This window comes from Petaurus breviceps, unplaced genomic scaffold (assembly GCF_028583685.1).
Source record: "Petaurus breviceps papuanus isolate PSGF00001 unplaced genomic scaffold, PetGlider_PUasm1.0 77, whole genome shotgun sequence".
Classification (NCBI taxonomy): Eukaryota; Metazoa; Chordata; class Mammalia; order Diprotodontia; family Petauridae; genus Petaurus; species Petaurus breviceps.
Genome location: NW_027186492.1, coordinates 6,192,695 through 6,210,792, shown reverse-complemented (window position 1 = coordinate 6,210,792; position 18,098 = coordinate 6,192,695). Strand labels below are relative to the sequence as shown.

At 35.6% G+C, this 18,098-nt stretch overlaps 1 protein-coding gene across 2 annotated transcripts in view; it reads left to right on the top strand.

Annotated features, from left to right (window-relative positions):
- UBR1 (ubiquitin protein ligase E3 component n-recognin 1) overlaps positions 1-18,098 on the top strand; it is a 168,291-nt gene that overhangs the window by 86,146 nt on the left and 64,047 nt on the right. For both annotated transcript variants that reach the window (XM_069105859.1, XM_069105860.1), the window contains exons 22-30: positions 1,675-1,727; positions 6,565-6,667; positions 8,289-8,337; positions 10,161-10,315; positions 11,217-11,316; positions 12,999-13,108; positions 14,578-14,664; positions 15,474-15,655; positions 17,812-18,017. In XM_069105859.1, coding sequence (XP_068961960.1) covers positions 1,675-1,727; positions 6,565-6,667; positions 8,289-8,337; positions 10,161-10,315; positions 11,217-11,316; positions 12,999-13,108; positions 14,578-14,664; positions 15,474-15,655; positions 17,812-18,017 — 1,045 coding nt within the window. The remainder of the gene's footprint in view (positions 1-1,674; positions 1,728-6,564; positions 6,668-8,288; positions 8,338-10,160; positions 10,316-11,216; positions 11,317-12,998; positions 13,109-14,577; positions 14,665-15,473; positions 15,656-17,811; positions 18,018-18,098) is intronic.

Here is an 18,098-nt window from a genome sequence, read left to right as displayed (position 1 = left end):
AGAGGTGGAACAGGGATATTCCTCATATCAATTCTTTGTTAGTAACTTCAGATTATTTGTATTCCTTTACAATTTCATTATAATGAGCGATTTTTTTCCTGGTAAATTTCAGAAACTCATCAAAATGATCTTCAGTGAAAGACTCAGTTTGGCTTATAAGTCAGGGCCACCTCAGATTTTTCACTTCTTCCCTTGTCATTCATATTTTAGCTGTGTCCAACTCTTTATGACCCCATTTGGGGTTTTCTTGGCAAAGATATTAGAGTGGTTTGCCATTTAGTTCTCCAGCTTTTTATAGTTGAGGAGACTGAGGCAAACAGGGTGAAGTGACTTGCCCAAGATCACATAGCTTGTAAGTGTCTGAGACCAGATTTAAACTCAAGAATGTGAGTCTTCAGGGGCGGCTAGGTGGCACAGTAAATAGAGAACTGGCCCTGGAGTCAGGAGGACCTGAGTTCAAATCTGACCTCAGACACTTAACACTTACCAGCTGTGTGACCTTGGGCAAGTCACTTAACCCCAATTGCCCTGCCCTCTCCCTTCCAAAAAGCAAAAAAAAAAAAAGAATGTGCATCTTCTTGACTCCAGGCCTGGCACTTTAACCACTGTGCCACATAGCCACGCCATCTTGCCTTGAGAGATGTGGGTTTTTTTGTTTTTTGTTTTTAGCTTTTTGGAGGGGCGAAGGCAGGGCAATTGGGGTTAAGTGACTTGCCCAAGGTCACATGGCTAGTAAGTATTAAGTGTCTGAGGGTGGATTTGAACTCAGGTCCTCCTTACTCCAGGACCGGTGCTCTATTCACTGCACCACCTAGCTGCCCCATTTTTTTTTTAAGAAACATACATTTCTAGATTTTCTAAGAGAAAGACTGTAGATACCCAAATCTTATTTTTATCACTTAAATAAATAAAATTGAATTTTCTTACTATAAACAGCTTTTTGTGAAATAGTATGTAGAGAGTGAACACTTAGAAACTTAGTTTCAACAAATAATAGCTTAAGCTTATTAGAGTGAATTACATTTGAAAATCTACATAAATATACATTTTGGTATAGATCACAAGTTGAATTCTCTATTTTGTAGCCTTGTTTTATAGGTATTAGTGCATTATAGCTGTATTTGCTTACTACAATTGGTGATATTTGTGTGAGAAGTCAGTAAGGTGAATGTAAGCCTGTCTTCAAATACTTTTATTTCAGAAACGTGAATAAAAATGTTTCCAACTTTATATTGCAGAAACCATGAATGCTATATATTCAGACTCAGTAGTGACAACATATATATATATATATAATATATATATAATATGAACATTAGAGATGTGTATAAAAATTAAAATCCTCCTTATTTATTGACTCATCTTCATACTTTGCAACAAAAAGATCTTTATACTTGATCAACTAATAATTTATAAAAAATTATATGAAGCCAAACTTTACTAGAAGATTGATGACGTTGCTGTCTAAAACTGATGGGACAGTTGAGATTTTGGTTAGGAAAATTTGCCCAAAAAACTAAAATTTAATTTCCTCTTTTTTGTACTGTAGATTGACTTTTTATTATCATTTACAGAGCAGTATAGTTGCCTGACAGAGTTGTGAAGGTTTCTGTCATGTGATAACAGAAAAAGAATAATATATAAAGGCAAATAACAAAAATATTATTTCCACAGGAAAACAATGAAACTGGCTTAGAGAAAGTCATCAACAAAGTGGCCATATTTAAGTAAGTGCTTAGTATTTAAAATTATTTTTAAAGTTTAGTATTATTATTTTTCATGTGCTTTGTAGAAGTTAAAAAATGCTTATCTGAACTTTCAGAATCTAACCCTCCAAAATATTTATTTCCAAGCACACAAAGAAATATTTAAAAGTTAATTCAATATTATTAGAAACCAGGAGACCTTTTTAAAATTTCTTTTAAAGAAGATTTTATTACAAAACCTCAAGAAAAGGTATTTCTTAATTGTCTATTAAAATCATGGCAAAGCCAGATAATGTTGTCTTGGACATAGAGCACCATGATTTTATAGCTATGATTTACCATGTAGACAAAACCTATTATTTCTTCATCACAGCATTCTTCCTTTGAGTTTGAAGCCTTTTTCAAGTTTTCTTTTTTTTTTTTTAAAGCAATTGGGGTTAAGTAACTTGCTCAAGGTTACACGGCCAGTTATTATTTCTGGGTGTGGTGCTGAGTATCTGAGCCCGAATTTGATCCAGGTCATCCCGACACTGGAGCCGGTGCTCTTAATCCTGAGCCTCCTGGCCGCCCCTAAGCAATTGGGGTTAAGTAACTTGCTCAAGGTTACACGGCCAGGTGTTTCTGGGTGGGTGCTCAAGTTTTCTTTTCAAATATAAAAATTTCTGAGGCCGACCATACCTCAAGTTAATTTTGTTAGGACATCCAAAGCCTAAGGGGAATGCTGAGGGAGTTTGTTAAATGTGAATAAGCGCAAACAATTAGAAATCTTTAGTGGGATTAGGGTTGGGAGGAGAGGACTCAAATCCAGCAAGTCATTGATTAGTTGACTGACAACTGATTGCAAGAATTGTCCATGGAATAGATTCTTTTGTGGACTTAATACAAAGGCATCTAGGGAAAGAATCATGGTTGGACTTAAGGAAGTAAGGGGTATGAAAAGAAAGGGGATTTACATGGTTACAGAAGGGCACCTTACATAAATTTGGTTGATTACATTTTACTATGGCTGATTCTTCCTGGAAGTGATGAGTGAAATCTTATAAGTATTTGTTACTCTGTGGCCCATAGGCCCAATCTGATGATCCATTCTCTCCAGATACTATTCCAAGAATAGAGCTCTTATGGTATAATTAAAAAAAAATGCAGGGAATTTAAAAACAGTGCTTAAACTGGGAACATCTAAAAGTAATTGAGTAACTATAAACTGTGAAATTTAGACATAAATTGTGATATTACAATTGTGGTACATTTCTCTAGCATTTCCATGGTGTCTTTTTTAAAAGAAACTCTTGACTAACAAAAATATTATGTTGTTTAAAGAAAAAAAACTAGCTGATGGTTGAAGGAGAAATATATTTTATTAGTTTAAAAAAATTCCTTCCCTGGGTTTATTTTTTTAATATTTTATATTTTAAAAATTTATTTTAAATAAATGGATACTGTCACTGCTATGAATATGCTCTGATTCATTTCTTTGAAGAGTTTATGATAGAAACTTTAAAAAACTGCAAAATTAAGTTATGAATCTTGAAGAATTTTTTTTTTAAAGCAATTGGGGTTAAGTAACTTGTTCAAGGTTACACGGCCAGTTATTTCTGGGTGTGGTGCTAAGTATCTGAGACGGGATTCGATCCTGGGTTACCCCGATTCTGGGGCCGGTGAAGTGATTGGGGTTAACTTGGCTCAAGGTTACACAGCCAGTTGTTTCTGGGTGGGTGCTGAGTGTCTGAGCCCAGATTTGATCCCAGGTCATCCCGACTCTGGGGCCAGTGCTCTTAGTCACTGTGCTACCTTGCCTCCCCTCTTGAAAAATATTTTGAGGAAAATGTATAGGTTTGATTTTATAGTGCCATGGGGGAATGGGATTTAGGGGATGGAAGGTGGATGAAAATCTATGTCTTATTTCCTCTCTTTCTTATATATTCTCTCAGTGATCACTTCATCTCCTAAGGGTTCAGTTATCTGTCATTTTCCTTGCTAAGAAATCATGTGAGGCCTTTCTGAGTTTCAACCTCCAAACAAGATTTCTGCAAGCATACTTCTTATTGACCTAGATACTGCCATCCTCCCTTGGAAGGCTCTTAACTCCACATGCTTTCTTCTGCCAGTGGGCATTTTTCTATAAGTAGGGTTTGGTTCTGTTTAGTTATTTCTTAGAGGGGACTTAATAAACAAAGGAATGTTTGTTGAGGAACCATGTTAAAGGCTTTTAGGAATGAAGTCCAGTTGAGTATCAGAACACACATTAGAAGAAGCTAGAAGTTTTCTGCTGTATGTTAAGATTTTGTAAAACTAGTGAAGAAAGCAAAATTTGATGGTAGCCAGATTTTTAGAGTGTGTGTGTGTGTGTGTGTGTGCATGAGCTTGACTAGCCAATAGAATAAAACAATAAGTACCTGTTAAAAGAAGTTTAGAAGTTTATGCTTTGCCTTCACATGTTTTGTCTAAAGCTCTTCCGATTTGATGTCTGCTCTGCTTTGTACTCTTCTTCCCTCCCTGTCCTGGAACAATTTGCTGCTCATAGCACACACTTTTTTTTTTTTCCGCCAAATCGCTAAAAGGCAATTCTACACATGGATGTCACCAGATGGTCAACAGAGAAATCAGATTGCTTATATACTTTGCAGCCAAAGGTAGAGAAACTCTATATAGTGAGTTAAAACAAGACTTGTAGCTTACTGTTGCTCAGATCCCAAAAATGGGATTCCAAATTTCAGGCGTAACTTGAAGAAAATAGGGAAGACCACCAGATCATAGAGGTATGACCTAAATAACATCCCTTATGAATATGAAGTGGAGGTAATGAATAGATTTAAGGGATTAGATCTGATAGAAAGAATGCCTGAAGAACCATGGACAGAGATTGTTTTGTACAGGAGGCAGCAGTAAAAATTATTCCAAAGAAAAAGAAGAGCAAGAAATAAAAATGGCTGTCTGATGAGGCTTTACACATTGCTGAGGAAAAAAGAAAAGGGAAAGGGAAAAGGAGAAAAGAAAAGATAAACCCAACTGATTGTAGAATTCCCAGAATTCTCATTTTTGTGGGATAGAATAAGTTCTACTGGACAAGCAGGTATGGATGGGTTATAGTCTGCATTGCAAATATCATTACATTTTCTCCCAAATTCATCTCCTTTTTGAATTTTCCCTTTTTTATTGAGGGTATCAGTGTCTTAAATAACATTTCACTTTCTCTAAAGCAGAATATCAGGTTAGTTGCCAAATCTTCTTGTTTACACTCTCATATTTCTCAAATCTGTCCCTTCCTTTCCCCTTACATTGTTACCACCCTGGTTTAGGCCCTACTCACCTCTTGTCTGAACTATTTCAGTAGCCTTCTAATTTTCTCCTTCTCTTTATCAGACCATCTTCCACACAAGTAAAAGCTGCTAAAATGATTTTCCCAAAGGTCTGACCATGTCATTCCCCTATTCATTTTACTCTGGTGGCTTCCTATTGTCTCTAGGAACACATATTTTCTCCTTGTTTCTGTAATCTTTTTAAAATTTCTATTCTGTGTTGTTTTATAGCATAGTTATTAGTATATTTGGAATGTATATAATTCATAAGTTAATAAATTTACATATATTGGTGCTATGTGCTCAACATTTTCTTGATGGGGTGGCATGATCAAAGAAGTTTGGACCTCTGGTCTGAACAGTAGGCATTCATTTTGTCTACTTCATTTACCTTATTTGAATTGTTAAGCTGAACTTTTGAATGGTTGTATATCTCTTTTAGGAGTCTTTGTAGTGTTCTAAGCTTTGATCCAGTCATTGTAACATCACCTGCAAATAGGACCATTTGGTCCCACATCATCATCTATAGAGAACCCTTCTTCCTTCTGCTTTACTCTGGGCATACAGGGGAATACCTGTATTGCCTTTTAGGGAAATAATTTATTAATGTATTTTGTTCAGACACAACAATTACTTCCTAGTAACCCTCTCCTTATTTTTACATATTTAAGTGGATTTACATACTCTTTAACATGGGTACACCCCTCCTCCCTGCAAAAAATAATAATAATAATATGGATACTTCCTCTTATAGTACAGATCATAACCCTTCCAAAAGCTTTAGAGTCTCCCTAGAAATATGGGCAGCTACATGGCACAGTGGATAGAGCACTAGACTTGGAATCAGGAAGACTTTTCTTCATGAGTTCAAATTTGGCCTCAGACACTTATTAGCAGTGTGACCCTGGACAAGTCACTTAACCCTGTTTGCTCCAGTTTCTTCATCTGTAAAATGAACTGGAAAAAAGAATGGCAAACCATTCCATTATCTTTGCCAAGAAAACCCCAAATGGGGTACTAAAGAGTCTGACATGACTGAAAAACGACTTAACAACAACTCTTATAACAAATTTTCATATTTACACATTCAAGCAAAACAAATTCCTGTATTGGCTATGTCCAAAAAATATATGTCTCAATCCATACATATGTCATCAACTCAGTAGGAAGTAAGTAGTACACTTCTTTATTGGGTCTCTGGAATCATGGGTGGTCATTGCATTTATTATAGTTTTTAAGTCTTTCAAAGTTTGTCTTTACAGTGATTATAAATTATTCAGATTCTGATCACTTTGTTCTTCATAAGTTTATATAAGTCTTCCCAAGTTTCTCTGAAACTTGATTTCAGCATAATGGTATTCTGTTGCATTCATATTCTGTGCATTATTCCCTGTGGTTTTCTGCTGTAACAGAAGTTTCTTTTTCCATCAGATAAACTGAATAGCATATGATTGGGATTAATTTTTGTAGATTTTTGTAGTTTGTATTAATTTTCAAGTTTTTATTTTGTCTGAATAAGACTTTTAAACATTATTATTATGCTTATTTTAAATCTTTAGGAAACCCGGTGTATCAGGTCATGGAGTTTATGAGCTGAAGGAGGAATGCATGAAAGAATTCAATATGTTCTTTTATCACTACTCCAAAACACAACACAGCAAGGTAGGAAATAATATCTAAAGGACAAGAAGGTAGCATTATTACTTTCTTCTTTTCTCTTTTTTCCTAAGAAAATTGAACAAAGAATAAAAAGGGGCCCCACCTTGGGAGGGGAATAGGAAAACCCCAAACACATTTGAAAAATAGTTTTAACATATTTCCCAAATGAGTCTCGAGGTCATTGTTTGATTTTGTTTTCATATATATATATATGCTTTTTCATATCTATGAAAAGGAGTCAGATCTATAGAGAAGGGAACTTCACATTCATTCTCCTATATATGTGTTTTCATATATGTGTTTTTTAATTGTAAATTTTAAAAGTCATGGCCTGTTATCTCAGATCACATTCACAAAATTAAAGGCAGTCTGAGTACTTAAAAAACAACCCCTTCTCCCCCACACACATCCAAACACCCTCACCCCAAAGCCAAATTTTTGTACATTTTGTTTTAAATAACCCTTTTTGTGTATATTAGTCGACAAAGATGAATCCTAAAAATAATGTATGACAGTTAGGTGGCAGAATAGATAGAGCACCAGGCCTGAAGTCAGTAAGACTCATCTCCCTGAGTTCAAATCCAGCCTTAAGACACTGTCTGTATGACCCTGGGCAAGTCAATCCTGTTACCTCAGTTTCTTTATCTGCAAAATGAACTGGAGAAGGAAATGGCAAACCACTCTAGTATCTTTGCTGGGAAAATGACTGAACAACAACAAAAATAATTGAGTTAGAATTCTTCTGAATACTCTTAGCAGCACAGTGTTTCCAGCTCTTTTCTAAATTTATAAATTCAGCAAGCAAACCTGGAATGTCTTCTTTCTTTCACCAAGAATAAATAATTTGGTTTTCTTATTATTACCTGGAAAAATCTCTAATGTAGGCAATGTTCCACACCCAGGGACTGGAGTGTCACTAATCCCATCCTTTCTCCCCACCCCCATCCCCACCTTGCTTCTAATTAAAATAGAAATATCTCCATTCTATGCCTTTAAACACTTTAATTGAACTTAGAGATAATCAAGTCTCCTACTCTTCTACCTGTTGTGACATGGGAACTTAGCACTAAGCTAGAAGTGAAGTTTATAGATGGGGGCACTTCACATTCTATTCTCCCCGTCCTACCCATAACCCTTCCTCTTCTCCAACCAGGACTCCAGTTTTAAGAACTGGAGAAGGTTCCTCAAAGTCTTCTTAGAGCAATTAATAGAGGGTTGGAAGAATACTATTCTAAACCACTTCTTGACTTTTAGGTTGACATAATGCTATTGATTGTTGTCATTTTGATTGATCACAGTGGCAGTCAAAATATGTGTGATCCATTAAAGTCCTTTAACGAGTAGGCCTTTTACATCAGTATTTCTAATGTGATAGCATTTAAACTTATATTTTTGTTTCTTTTAAGAATTAGTTTAGTGTTTTATCTAGAACAGTATTTAGAGCCACACATAGAGCTTCAAGGGACCTTAGAGGTCTTTTTTACTGCCCCTTCATTTTATAAATGTGGAAAATGATATAGAGAGACTGGGAATCTAAAATGCCCTAATATTAGTCATGCTTGTTTAAACGTAACTATTCTCTGTGGTTCCTATAATGTAATTAGGGATAAATTTTCTTTTATAGGCTGAACATATGCAGAAGAAAAGGAAAAAACAAGAAAACAAGGATGAAGGTAAGAAGTTAGATAGTAAATTAAACCAGTTTTATGCTTGAAGTTTGAGCAGGGACTGTTTTTGGCGGCCAAGAAAAAGGAGAAATTTTTGCTTCTTGTTCATCTCTTAAGATTTGGTTCACATCAGTAGGGAAGGGAGCAAAGAAAATTTGTTTTGAGTGATGGAAGCAGTGACATATCTTTTTTTTCCTTTTAAAATTTTATTTTGAGCTTACATGCGTCATTCATCACATACCTTCTGGAGGCATGGTTTGTTATTGTTTTGATCAGAATTCTTAAGTCTTTCGAAGTTGTTTTTTTATAGTGTTGTTGTCCTTGGATAAATTGTTCTTTCAGTTCTCACTTCACTCTACATTAGTTCATGTTTCCCAGGATTCTCTAAAATCATCTGTTTTGTGATTTATTATCACAGTTTGTTCATTTATTCCCCAAGTTCTTTTCTTCTTTCCTTTCCTTTCCTCTTCTCTTCTTTCCTTTTCTTTCTTTTTTCTTAAAATATAGTATCTACCCTTTCTTCTCCCCTCCACATTTTAACACTATTCAGGGAGTCTGATAATTCTCTTTGATCTGTCTTATGGGTCAGTTGTTTATATTAGCAAGTATATTATATTTTCTTTTATCTTGATTTTGTTCTAATATTTCTTGCTGTTTCTTGGAGTCATTGGTTTCCATTTTGTCCATTCTAATTTTCAGAGTCTGTTAGTTGGGTAAGATTTACTACTTTCTATTCAAAGCTGTTTATTCTCCTTTCAATTTTTTCCTTCAGAGCTTTTCTTTCTTTTTTAATCTCTTATTTTCTTTTCTTCTAGGTATTCATCGAATCCCTGTGGAAAATTCAGTTTTTTCTTTTTAGTCTTATGATTATTACAGAATTAGTCTCCTTTTTTTTAGGTTTCTAGATTTGCAGACTTTTTTTTTTAAGCAATTGGGGTTAAGTAACTTGCTCAAGGTTACACTGCCAGTTCTTTCTGGGTGTGGTGCTGAGTGTCCAAGCCCAGGATTCGATCTCCAGGTCATCCCAACACTGGAGCCGGTGCTCTTACTCGCTGAGCCACCTGGCCGCCCCTGCAGACATTTTTAATACTGGTTGGCGTCTATTTTTTACTTTACTCATCTGTCCATCTTCAGTTCCTAAATTAAGGATTTGTGCCAAGACCAGGCTTTGCCTCCTTTTATGATTTTGGGTGGGGTGTTTTTACCCCATTTTATTCTGATGTGGGCACTAACCTCTACTTTCTAAAGTTAAACTTTGTAAGATCTTTGAGCTTCAGAACACTGATTTTTCAGGTCTTTTCTGTGAAGCCAGAGGACAGAGTTAGGGCCTAGGGTGTCCCATCTGAACCCTGCCTCTCCCATGGTTTTTAAGATTCCTGCTATGAGTTTCTAACTATCTTGGATCTCTGTCGAAGAACTCTGCTCTAGCTGTGTCCAAATACAGAGCCTTGTAAACTACATGAATCTCCATCCAGTTTCTGGTAGCCCTGGAAAACTACTATCTTCTTTGCCTTCTCTGGTTCTGGCTTTACTGGGTCAGCTTTCTTATTGTCCATGGGCTTCTGTCTGATGCAATTTTAGATATTTTTCTGGCATAGGTATATATGAATTATGCAGTCTTCCTTCATTCAGGAAGCTATCTCGGTCTGAAGGAGGCCTCTATTTTCTAAATCAGGGATTCTTTTCTTGACATTGACTTTTTCTGATTTTTATGTAGCTAAAACTTGCTTTTGGTCCATTATGTCCTTAATCATCTATGTTTGTGTATGAGGTAATGAATATAGTTGTTACAATAGAAATTTACATATATGTGGCCTTCTTTCCACCAGCACTACCACCACCACCTCCTCCTGAATTCTGCCCTGCTTTCAGCAATGTGGCTAATATTCTCAACTGTGATATCATGATATACGTTCTTACAACCATACTGCGTAGAGCAGTGGAACTGGACAGTCACTTATGGACTGAAGCTATGGTCCAGATGGTATGTATAATGGCAATATGTATTCATAAGAAAAAGTCCCCTAGACCAGCTGTTTGCTTTGAGATAAGACTGCACTAAATAATCTTTCACTTGTTTATCTGAGCTATTCTTAAAATCCCCTAGAGGAGATTCTCCAGCTTCCCTTAGGAGTATATTCTCATGTTTAACAATTTCTACTCAGTTCCTTTTACTTATCATCTCCTTAATGTAGTAGAAATAATATTAGTCTTTGGGTTAAAGGACCTATGTTCTGATCCCAGATCTCTCACTACTAGCTGTGTGTGACTGTGGGAAAGACATTTTATCTCCCTGAGTTTCATTATCCTCATCTATAAAATGGATACAGTAATAACAATGATGGATACACTAATAATTAAGCACAGAAAGTGCTCTGTAAACCTTTAAGTGTTATCTAAATGTGAGTTGTTTTGACTTCTGTTGTACAAAGTGCTTTTATTTTTCCTAAGAATTTCTGCTCATCTTCAGAGGTGTGAATTTTTTTATTTCTTTAAATCCCTCTTACATTTAAAAAATTATTGTAGACTCTGTAGCCATCTAGTTATAATAAAAACTAGAAAGATAATGAATCAAATAAACATAAAAACAAGAAAGAAAAGTCTTACATAAACCCTTATCTTTTAACAGTGTAGAACTAAACAGATGAACAAAAAATAGACAAGAATTGCCTTCCCTGTATCTCTTTCTACATCTGAAGTCTTGTTGCTTTTGGTTTTGTTCAGTTATAGTCAGTGTGTTTATAGTTCTGGTTTTCCTTATGCTACTTTGTTTTGCCATGTATGAGTCTTTCCATATTTCCTTGTTTGTTTATATTTCTTAATGTTGTTGCTGCAAAGTCATTCTCTTCCAAAATCTTCCTTACTCATCTTTTTTGCTCCATTAGGTATTTCATCTTCTTGCTCTGGGTCTGCTCGAAGAGAAACAACGGCTCCAAAGAGCTCCTGAAGAAGAAGTAACATTTGACTTTTACTATAAGGCTTCACGTATGTCTGATTATGATTTTTCAATGAAATTCTGATTTGCAAGTGAAATTATAGGATTGTAATCCTCAAGACAGCCTTCTGTCGCTGAGAAGATGTCTCTAGTATCGTTAGTGCTTGCTTAATAATTTCTACTAGTAGGAATCTCTGACTTTGGTTACTATCAGAGCAATAACTAGCCCTAACTGCACCTGAAGCAAATGCACTTGAGTAAGTGGGAGGCAAAGGGAAGAGGTGTGTGGCAGCATTAGTACAGAATACTTTCTGAATACAGTTGTGCTTGGTTGCCTGGCTGTAGACCTCATGGAAGTTGGAGAAATGTGGTCTAAAAGAAGAATACTGCAGTGATGGCACCTGAGGGTAGTGACTCAGGGGTACTATACAATGCTGGTTATTACAGGTGTGAAGACAACAGTCATCAGGGGAAGGAAGAGTGGTATAGTTCTTCCTACCCCAATCAGAGGAAGTACAACTACCTCATCTCTACCCCTAGATGTTTGTACCTTTGTGCAAAGACCTACTGAGTCCTTGTTCAACCATAAGAGCTGTGCATCTCATTGCTTGTCACCACTTTTTGGCAGAGCGTATCAGCTCTTCCCAACAATTTTTGTGCTCACTTATTTCCAGATTAACTAATTGCTATTTAGTTGGTATTCCATTATCAATATAGTAGGGCAAGATCCTAGTTTTCAAGATTACCATTTGTAAAATATTTGCAAAGGGTCCCCCTAAAGTCTTATTTTAATGCGTCTTTATAATATTCAGATAACCCTAGGTAACCACTAGCTCATTCTATCATGCTGAAAAGGTTTCCGGTAATAGGCCCAGTGATGGGGCATAGATCCGTTGTCCAAGAACCAGACTACCTAAATTTGACTAGAGTGACCAAAGAATATTTAATCTTTCAGCCATGACAACTTAGAAACACCTGTGAGAAAGACAAAATGCGGCTACAAACTGTGTCAGTAGAGGAACTACCCACACTGACTAAATCACAAAACCTTGTAGTAGAAGTTGCAGAGGGCATTCATGTGCTTGAATTAAACTTAAAATATCTCTGAAGCAACAGTAACAGTGAATAAATATTTTTTAAACTATTTGGAGCAGAACTATGTAGGTAGAACTTATAACTAAACAGGAAAGTTTTAGATTCATGATCTGGATACATTTCCTTTTTTTCTAGTTTTTTTCAAGCCACTGAAACACATTTTCTGGAAATGTTATAGGACTTTCTTTTATAGAGGTGTTGAAGACAGGGAAAGAGAGTCTGATTCTTTTATTGGATCATTACTCATCAATTAATAACCAGTGGATGGAGTAAAACAAAAGATCTCCTATACTAAAATTTAATAATGAATTTTTGATTATTTAGGAATATAGCATAATTATTTATGTATATAATCTCTCTCTTCTGCTTTTTCTTTATTTTATTCTTTATTATCCCCTCCAGTAAAGAGTGAATAAAAGAAGGGAAAATATGTATTTTACCTATCAGTCAGTTTTTACTTATATCCTAACTTTGTTAAAAGATTTGGTAGGGGAAAAATGAAAATGTTCAAGTAATAAGGATTTTTTCATTATAATTGCCAATAATTATAATTCTGAAACTAAATTCATATACTTTATTGTGAAGGTATTGTAAAATGTATTAATTTGTACAATTCTACTTTTACTTTCTGAAAAAGGGTTGGCAAGCTCATCTGGGAATGCTCAGAATATACAGACACTTTTGGAAAAACTGAAAGGAGTTCCCCAATTGGAGGCTCAAAAGGACATGATAATTTGGATACTACAGGTAGATAAAAATAAAATAATTGTATATTGAATGATACATAAATAAAATAAGTGTATTATTTTAGTTTTATTCTATCCCTAGTTTTTTATTATTTTTCTAACTCTGTAGTCTTCTCTACCCTCCAGTACTAAACAGCCTCCTCCTCCTCTGATAGATTTATCTATTTTCTAGTTTGTTATCATTTATCTCACTTGTTGAGAGTGTTCTCACTTTTGCTCATGTTTGTGTTTTTAAAAAAAAATATCTACACTAAAAAGGATCTTTGCCAGGCTGTCTTTTTAGTGTTCAGTACATTGTTAGAACAGAACAAAATGTAATGAATCCTGTCTCCTTTAAGATAGGGAATTTTCAAATAGAAATCATTATTAAAAATTAAAGCACAGTTCAACTTTTTGGCAGCTAATATTGATAGTAGATAGAGCACCAGGCTTGGAGTCAGGAAGGCCTGAGTTCAAATCTAGCCTCAGACACTTACTTGCTGCATGACCCTGGACAAATCACTTAACCCCATTTGTCTTAATTCCTCATCTGTCAAATGAACTCAAGAAGGAAATGGCAGGTCACTCCAGTGTCTCTGCCAACAAAACCCCAAATGGGGTGACAAAGAGTCAGACACAAGTGAACAACAATAATGTTATTTAGAATTTGAGCAAATATCTCATTTCCTTGCATTTCATTTTAGAGAGGTTACACTTTTTCAGTCAGTTAGTCATGTCTAACTCTTTGTGACCATACTGCCCATGGGGTTTTCTCTTGGTAAAGATACTGAAATGGTTTGCCATTTCCTTCTCCAGTGAATTAAGGCAAAAAGAGGTTAAGTGACTTGCCCAAGGTCACACAGCCAGCAAGTCTCTGGGGACATTATTTGAACTCAGATCTTCCTGACTCCAGTTCCAGTGCATTATCCACTGAGTCTTCTATCTGCCCCTAGGTTATATTTAGGACTATTACAACCTGGATTTCTCTGAGTTGGCTCAGTGTAAGCAATGATCATTGAAAGTGCTTTCAAAACACCTTTCCCAATTACTTTGCAGAGGAGCTTAATGAGTATGGTATAGTACATATATTTCCAGTTTTTTTTTTAATTTATTGATTGTTTAGCTAATTTTTTTCTTTTTTTAAAAATTCTTTTGAATTTGGCTCTCAGGTAGGGAAAGAAAGGAGGGATACTTGGAGAAATTTAACTGATACAAAAACAAAGGGTATCAAATAATAGTTTCAAGGAAGAAAGTACTTAAAGTAGATTTCATAAAATTTCATATTTACCTAAGATTTTCTCTGACAACTGATTAAGAAAGCCAAAAGCTAAAATAGAAAACTTATTTGCCTTTATGGAAAAAACCATTTAAATGGCTTAGTGGTTAAATGATATAAGTGGGGCCATGTTCACAAGGGAGGATAAGATAATTTACCTTGCTTATTTATGCCAACCACATCTTTTCATTTACTATTTCATTCTTTTTTCATAGATGTTTGACACCGTGAAACGATTGAGGGAAAAATCTAGTTTATCGGTAGCAACTGTATTGGGATCAGAACTTACCAAGAGTGATGAGGTAATAAAAGCAGGACAATATGGGTCTTTCCACCATAATTTCAATTAGTTTCTCCCTTGACCTTGAACATTATGGATATTTTGTAGCTATTTATTTTTAAGGGAATTTATGGAGACTTAATGTTTTTTCTTCTGTTCTCTTCTTATTTCTTCTATTATTCTATTATACCTTGTAGATCTAGCAGTACTTGGGAAAGTTATTAAAACTTTTTGTCATAAGAATCAGAATAACTTGAAGAACTATATCCCAATAATATTTATTGAGGTTGTCTGTCTATTGTATACTAGGTCTGGTGAATTTAATTTATGGATCTTATATTTTGATTCAGTGGGTTGACAGTGATATTGATGTTTATAAAGCTATTACCAAGGAAGTTGATATTTTATTAATCAGTATAAAAAGAACTATTCTCAGACAAGATTAGTAAATAGAGATATGCCAAAGAATCCTAAGTGATCTTGTAAATTTCCTTTCTTAAAAAAATCTTAGTACCTTTTAAATAGGAACTTTAAAATATTTTCAGTTTCTCTTTTGACTTCATCTTTTGATTTGCAGCAAATTATTTAAACAGTTCTCTGAATTGATGTTACCCTTACTTACACAATTGAGGTAAAGGCTCATCAATTTAAAAACAATATTAAGTTACCAAAGGGAGAAAACCTTTTCCAATAGAGACCCCTAGACACAATAAAAATAGGAAGATTAAGGGAATTCAGTTTTGATAGTGTGATCTGATTTGTAGCATGTACTTAACTCTATGATAATAAGTTTCATCTGTATTCTCTGTTATTGTTTTTCTTTAAATTCAGAGTACGCAGGATAAAGAAAAGGCAGAACGCAAGAGAAAGGCAGAAGCTGCTAGGCTGCATCGCCAGAAGATCATGGCACAGATGTCAGCCTTACAGAGGAATTTCATTGAAACTCACAAATTATTGTATGAGAATACCTTAGATATACAAGGGAAACAAAATTCCATTGTAGAGGAAGAGAGGTAAGAAACAGTATGAAGTCTGCACTTTTACAAGAAAAATTAAATCCTTTACAAAATATATTTCCTAATATATATGATGAAATCCATGATTGCCAGAAGAGATTTTAATCTACATGTTGAATATGGTGATACCAAAGAATTAACACACCCTGTCTATAAAGAAATACACTTATTTTTAAAACTTTTATCATCTAAATTCAATTTAATCTTTGGACAGAAACTGCCTAATAATTTCTATGGTTTTAAAAAAAGACAAATAGTATCTTAAAGTTTATGTAACTAGAAATGGTCATTCTTAATCATCTGATGTTTGGAGGTTCCTTTCTTTCCCCTTCATGAGCATTTTCTTGCTGTCTACAAATTCTGCTTCATCTCTACATGAAGAATACTGGCATGGGGGCGGCCAGGTAGCACAGCAAGTAAGAGCACTGGCTCCAGTGTCAGGATGACCTGGAGATCGAATCCCGGGCTCAGACACTTAGCACTCACCCAGAAACACCTGGCCATGTAACCTTGAGCAAGTAACTTAACCCCAATTGCTTAGGGGCAGCTAGGTGGCTCAGCAAGTAAGAGCACTGGCTCCAGTGTTGGGATGACCTGGAGATCAAATCCCGGGCTCAGACACTCGGCACCACACCCAGAAATAACTGGCCGTGTAACCTTGAGCAAGTTTGCTAAAAAAAAAAAAAGAATACTGGCATTTAATTTAGACACTGAATAACAAGTATTGACTATTTATCATATTAGCCACAGTAACAAATTCAGGAAATTAGGAGACATACAGATAAAAATACAGAAACACTAGTAACAGAAATATGGACAAATTGTGTATTGGAAGAATGATATTGGTCAAAAGTTGAGAGGTACAGTGACTGACAAGTAAAAATTGTAGTCATTCAGCAGCCAGGCAGTCAACAATCAATCAAGAATCACTTATGAAATTTCTACTACGTGCTAATCCTTGTGTTGGGGATGGAGAAAGGCAAAAACAGCCTCTGCTTTTAAGGAACTTGTATTCTAATGAGAGAGATAAATAATGTAATGTAAATATAAAATAGGTACTTACAACATACATACAGAGTAAATGCAAAGTCATCTGGAAGGAGTGTTTAGGAAAGGCTTCCTGCAGAAGGTGGGTTTTGAGCTGAGTCTTGAAGGAAGCCAGGAATTTTCAGAGGAAGAGTTGAGGAGAAAGAATATTTTAGGTATGGCAACCAATCAGTGTTAAGTCACAGAGAGAAGAGATATAGCATCATGTGGCAGGAATAAGCAAGTAGGCCAGTACTGGATCACAGAATGCTTGGTGGGGCTGGGGGTATAAATAAAGTATACCAAGACTGGAAAGGTAAGAAAGGGCAGGTTTTGAGGAATTTTAAATGCCAAACAAAGGACTTTATATTTGATCCTGTTGGTAACCAGGAGTCATTGGAGTATTGAAGATGAGGGTGTGACATGATCAGACCTAATCCTGAATCACTTGTGGTTTTTTCTTGGTTCTTGAAGAAGAGCATGACATCAAGGAGGTGATGCCATGACATACAAGTGATTTGGATTTAAGACAGGGACGGCTGTGCAGAGTTACCAGCTTCACTTTGTCCTTCAGACCCATCTTGGTCCAGCGGCCACATATAAATCAGAATGACTGGAGATGGCCCAGGTGGCAGTTGAAAACCTTGACCTTTTCAAGCTAAGGTGTTTTAACAGGTCTCAGTTTGATGGGGGTAACACCTATTCAGTGATTAAGGCTTAATAAGAATTGAGGCAGAGAATGACCTCTTTACCTAGCAAACAAACTGTAGTATTTTACTTTAGTAGCTGAATAGTAGACCCTCTTTGTTAGGTAGAGATTTGAGTTAGAGGAACCAATTAGAAGGCTATTGCAACAGCCTGTGAAGTTTGAATTCAGTCAAAGGTCCACACTTAAGGACTTAGAGGGCCACATGTGGCCTGAAGGCCCTGCCAATTCAACTTCCTCATTTTACAGATTAGAGAATAAGTCCCAGCATTCCCTAAAGGTGCTTGCCCAAGACTATACATGTAGTATAGTACAGCAGAGATTCATACTTAGTTCAGTTTGTTTGGTACTCTGTGATTCTTACATTATTGACTAAAATTCAAGTAAACATTTTTTAATATCTATTAATTTCTTTTGGCAGTGTACCTATGACCATTGACTACTCTAGAATTGCATTGGGACCTAAACGTGGTCCTTCTCTTAGTGAAAAGGAAATGCTGACCTGTATCTTATGTCAGGAGGAGCAAGAAGTAAAATTAGAAAATGCTGCCATGGTTTTATCAGCCTGTGTCCAGAAATCCAGTGCTTTGACGCAGCAGAGGGGAAAGCCTCTAGAGCTCTCAGGAGGTATGCACATTCTAAATCCTTCTGGGTTACACCTGTTTTTGTGTTTATTCTCTCTCTCTCTCTCTCTCTCTCTCTCTCTCT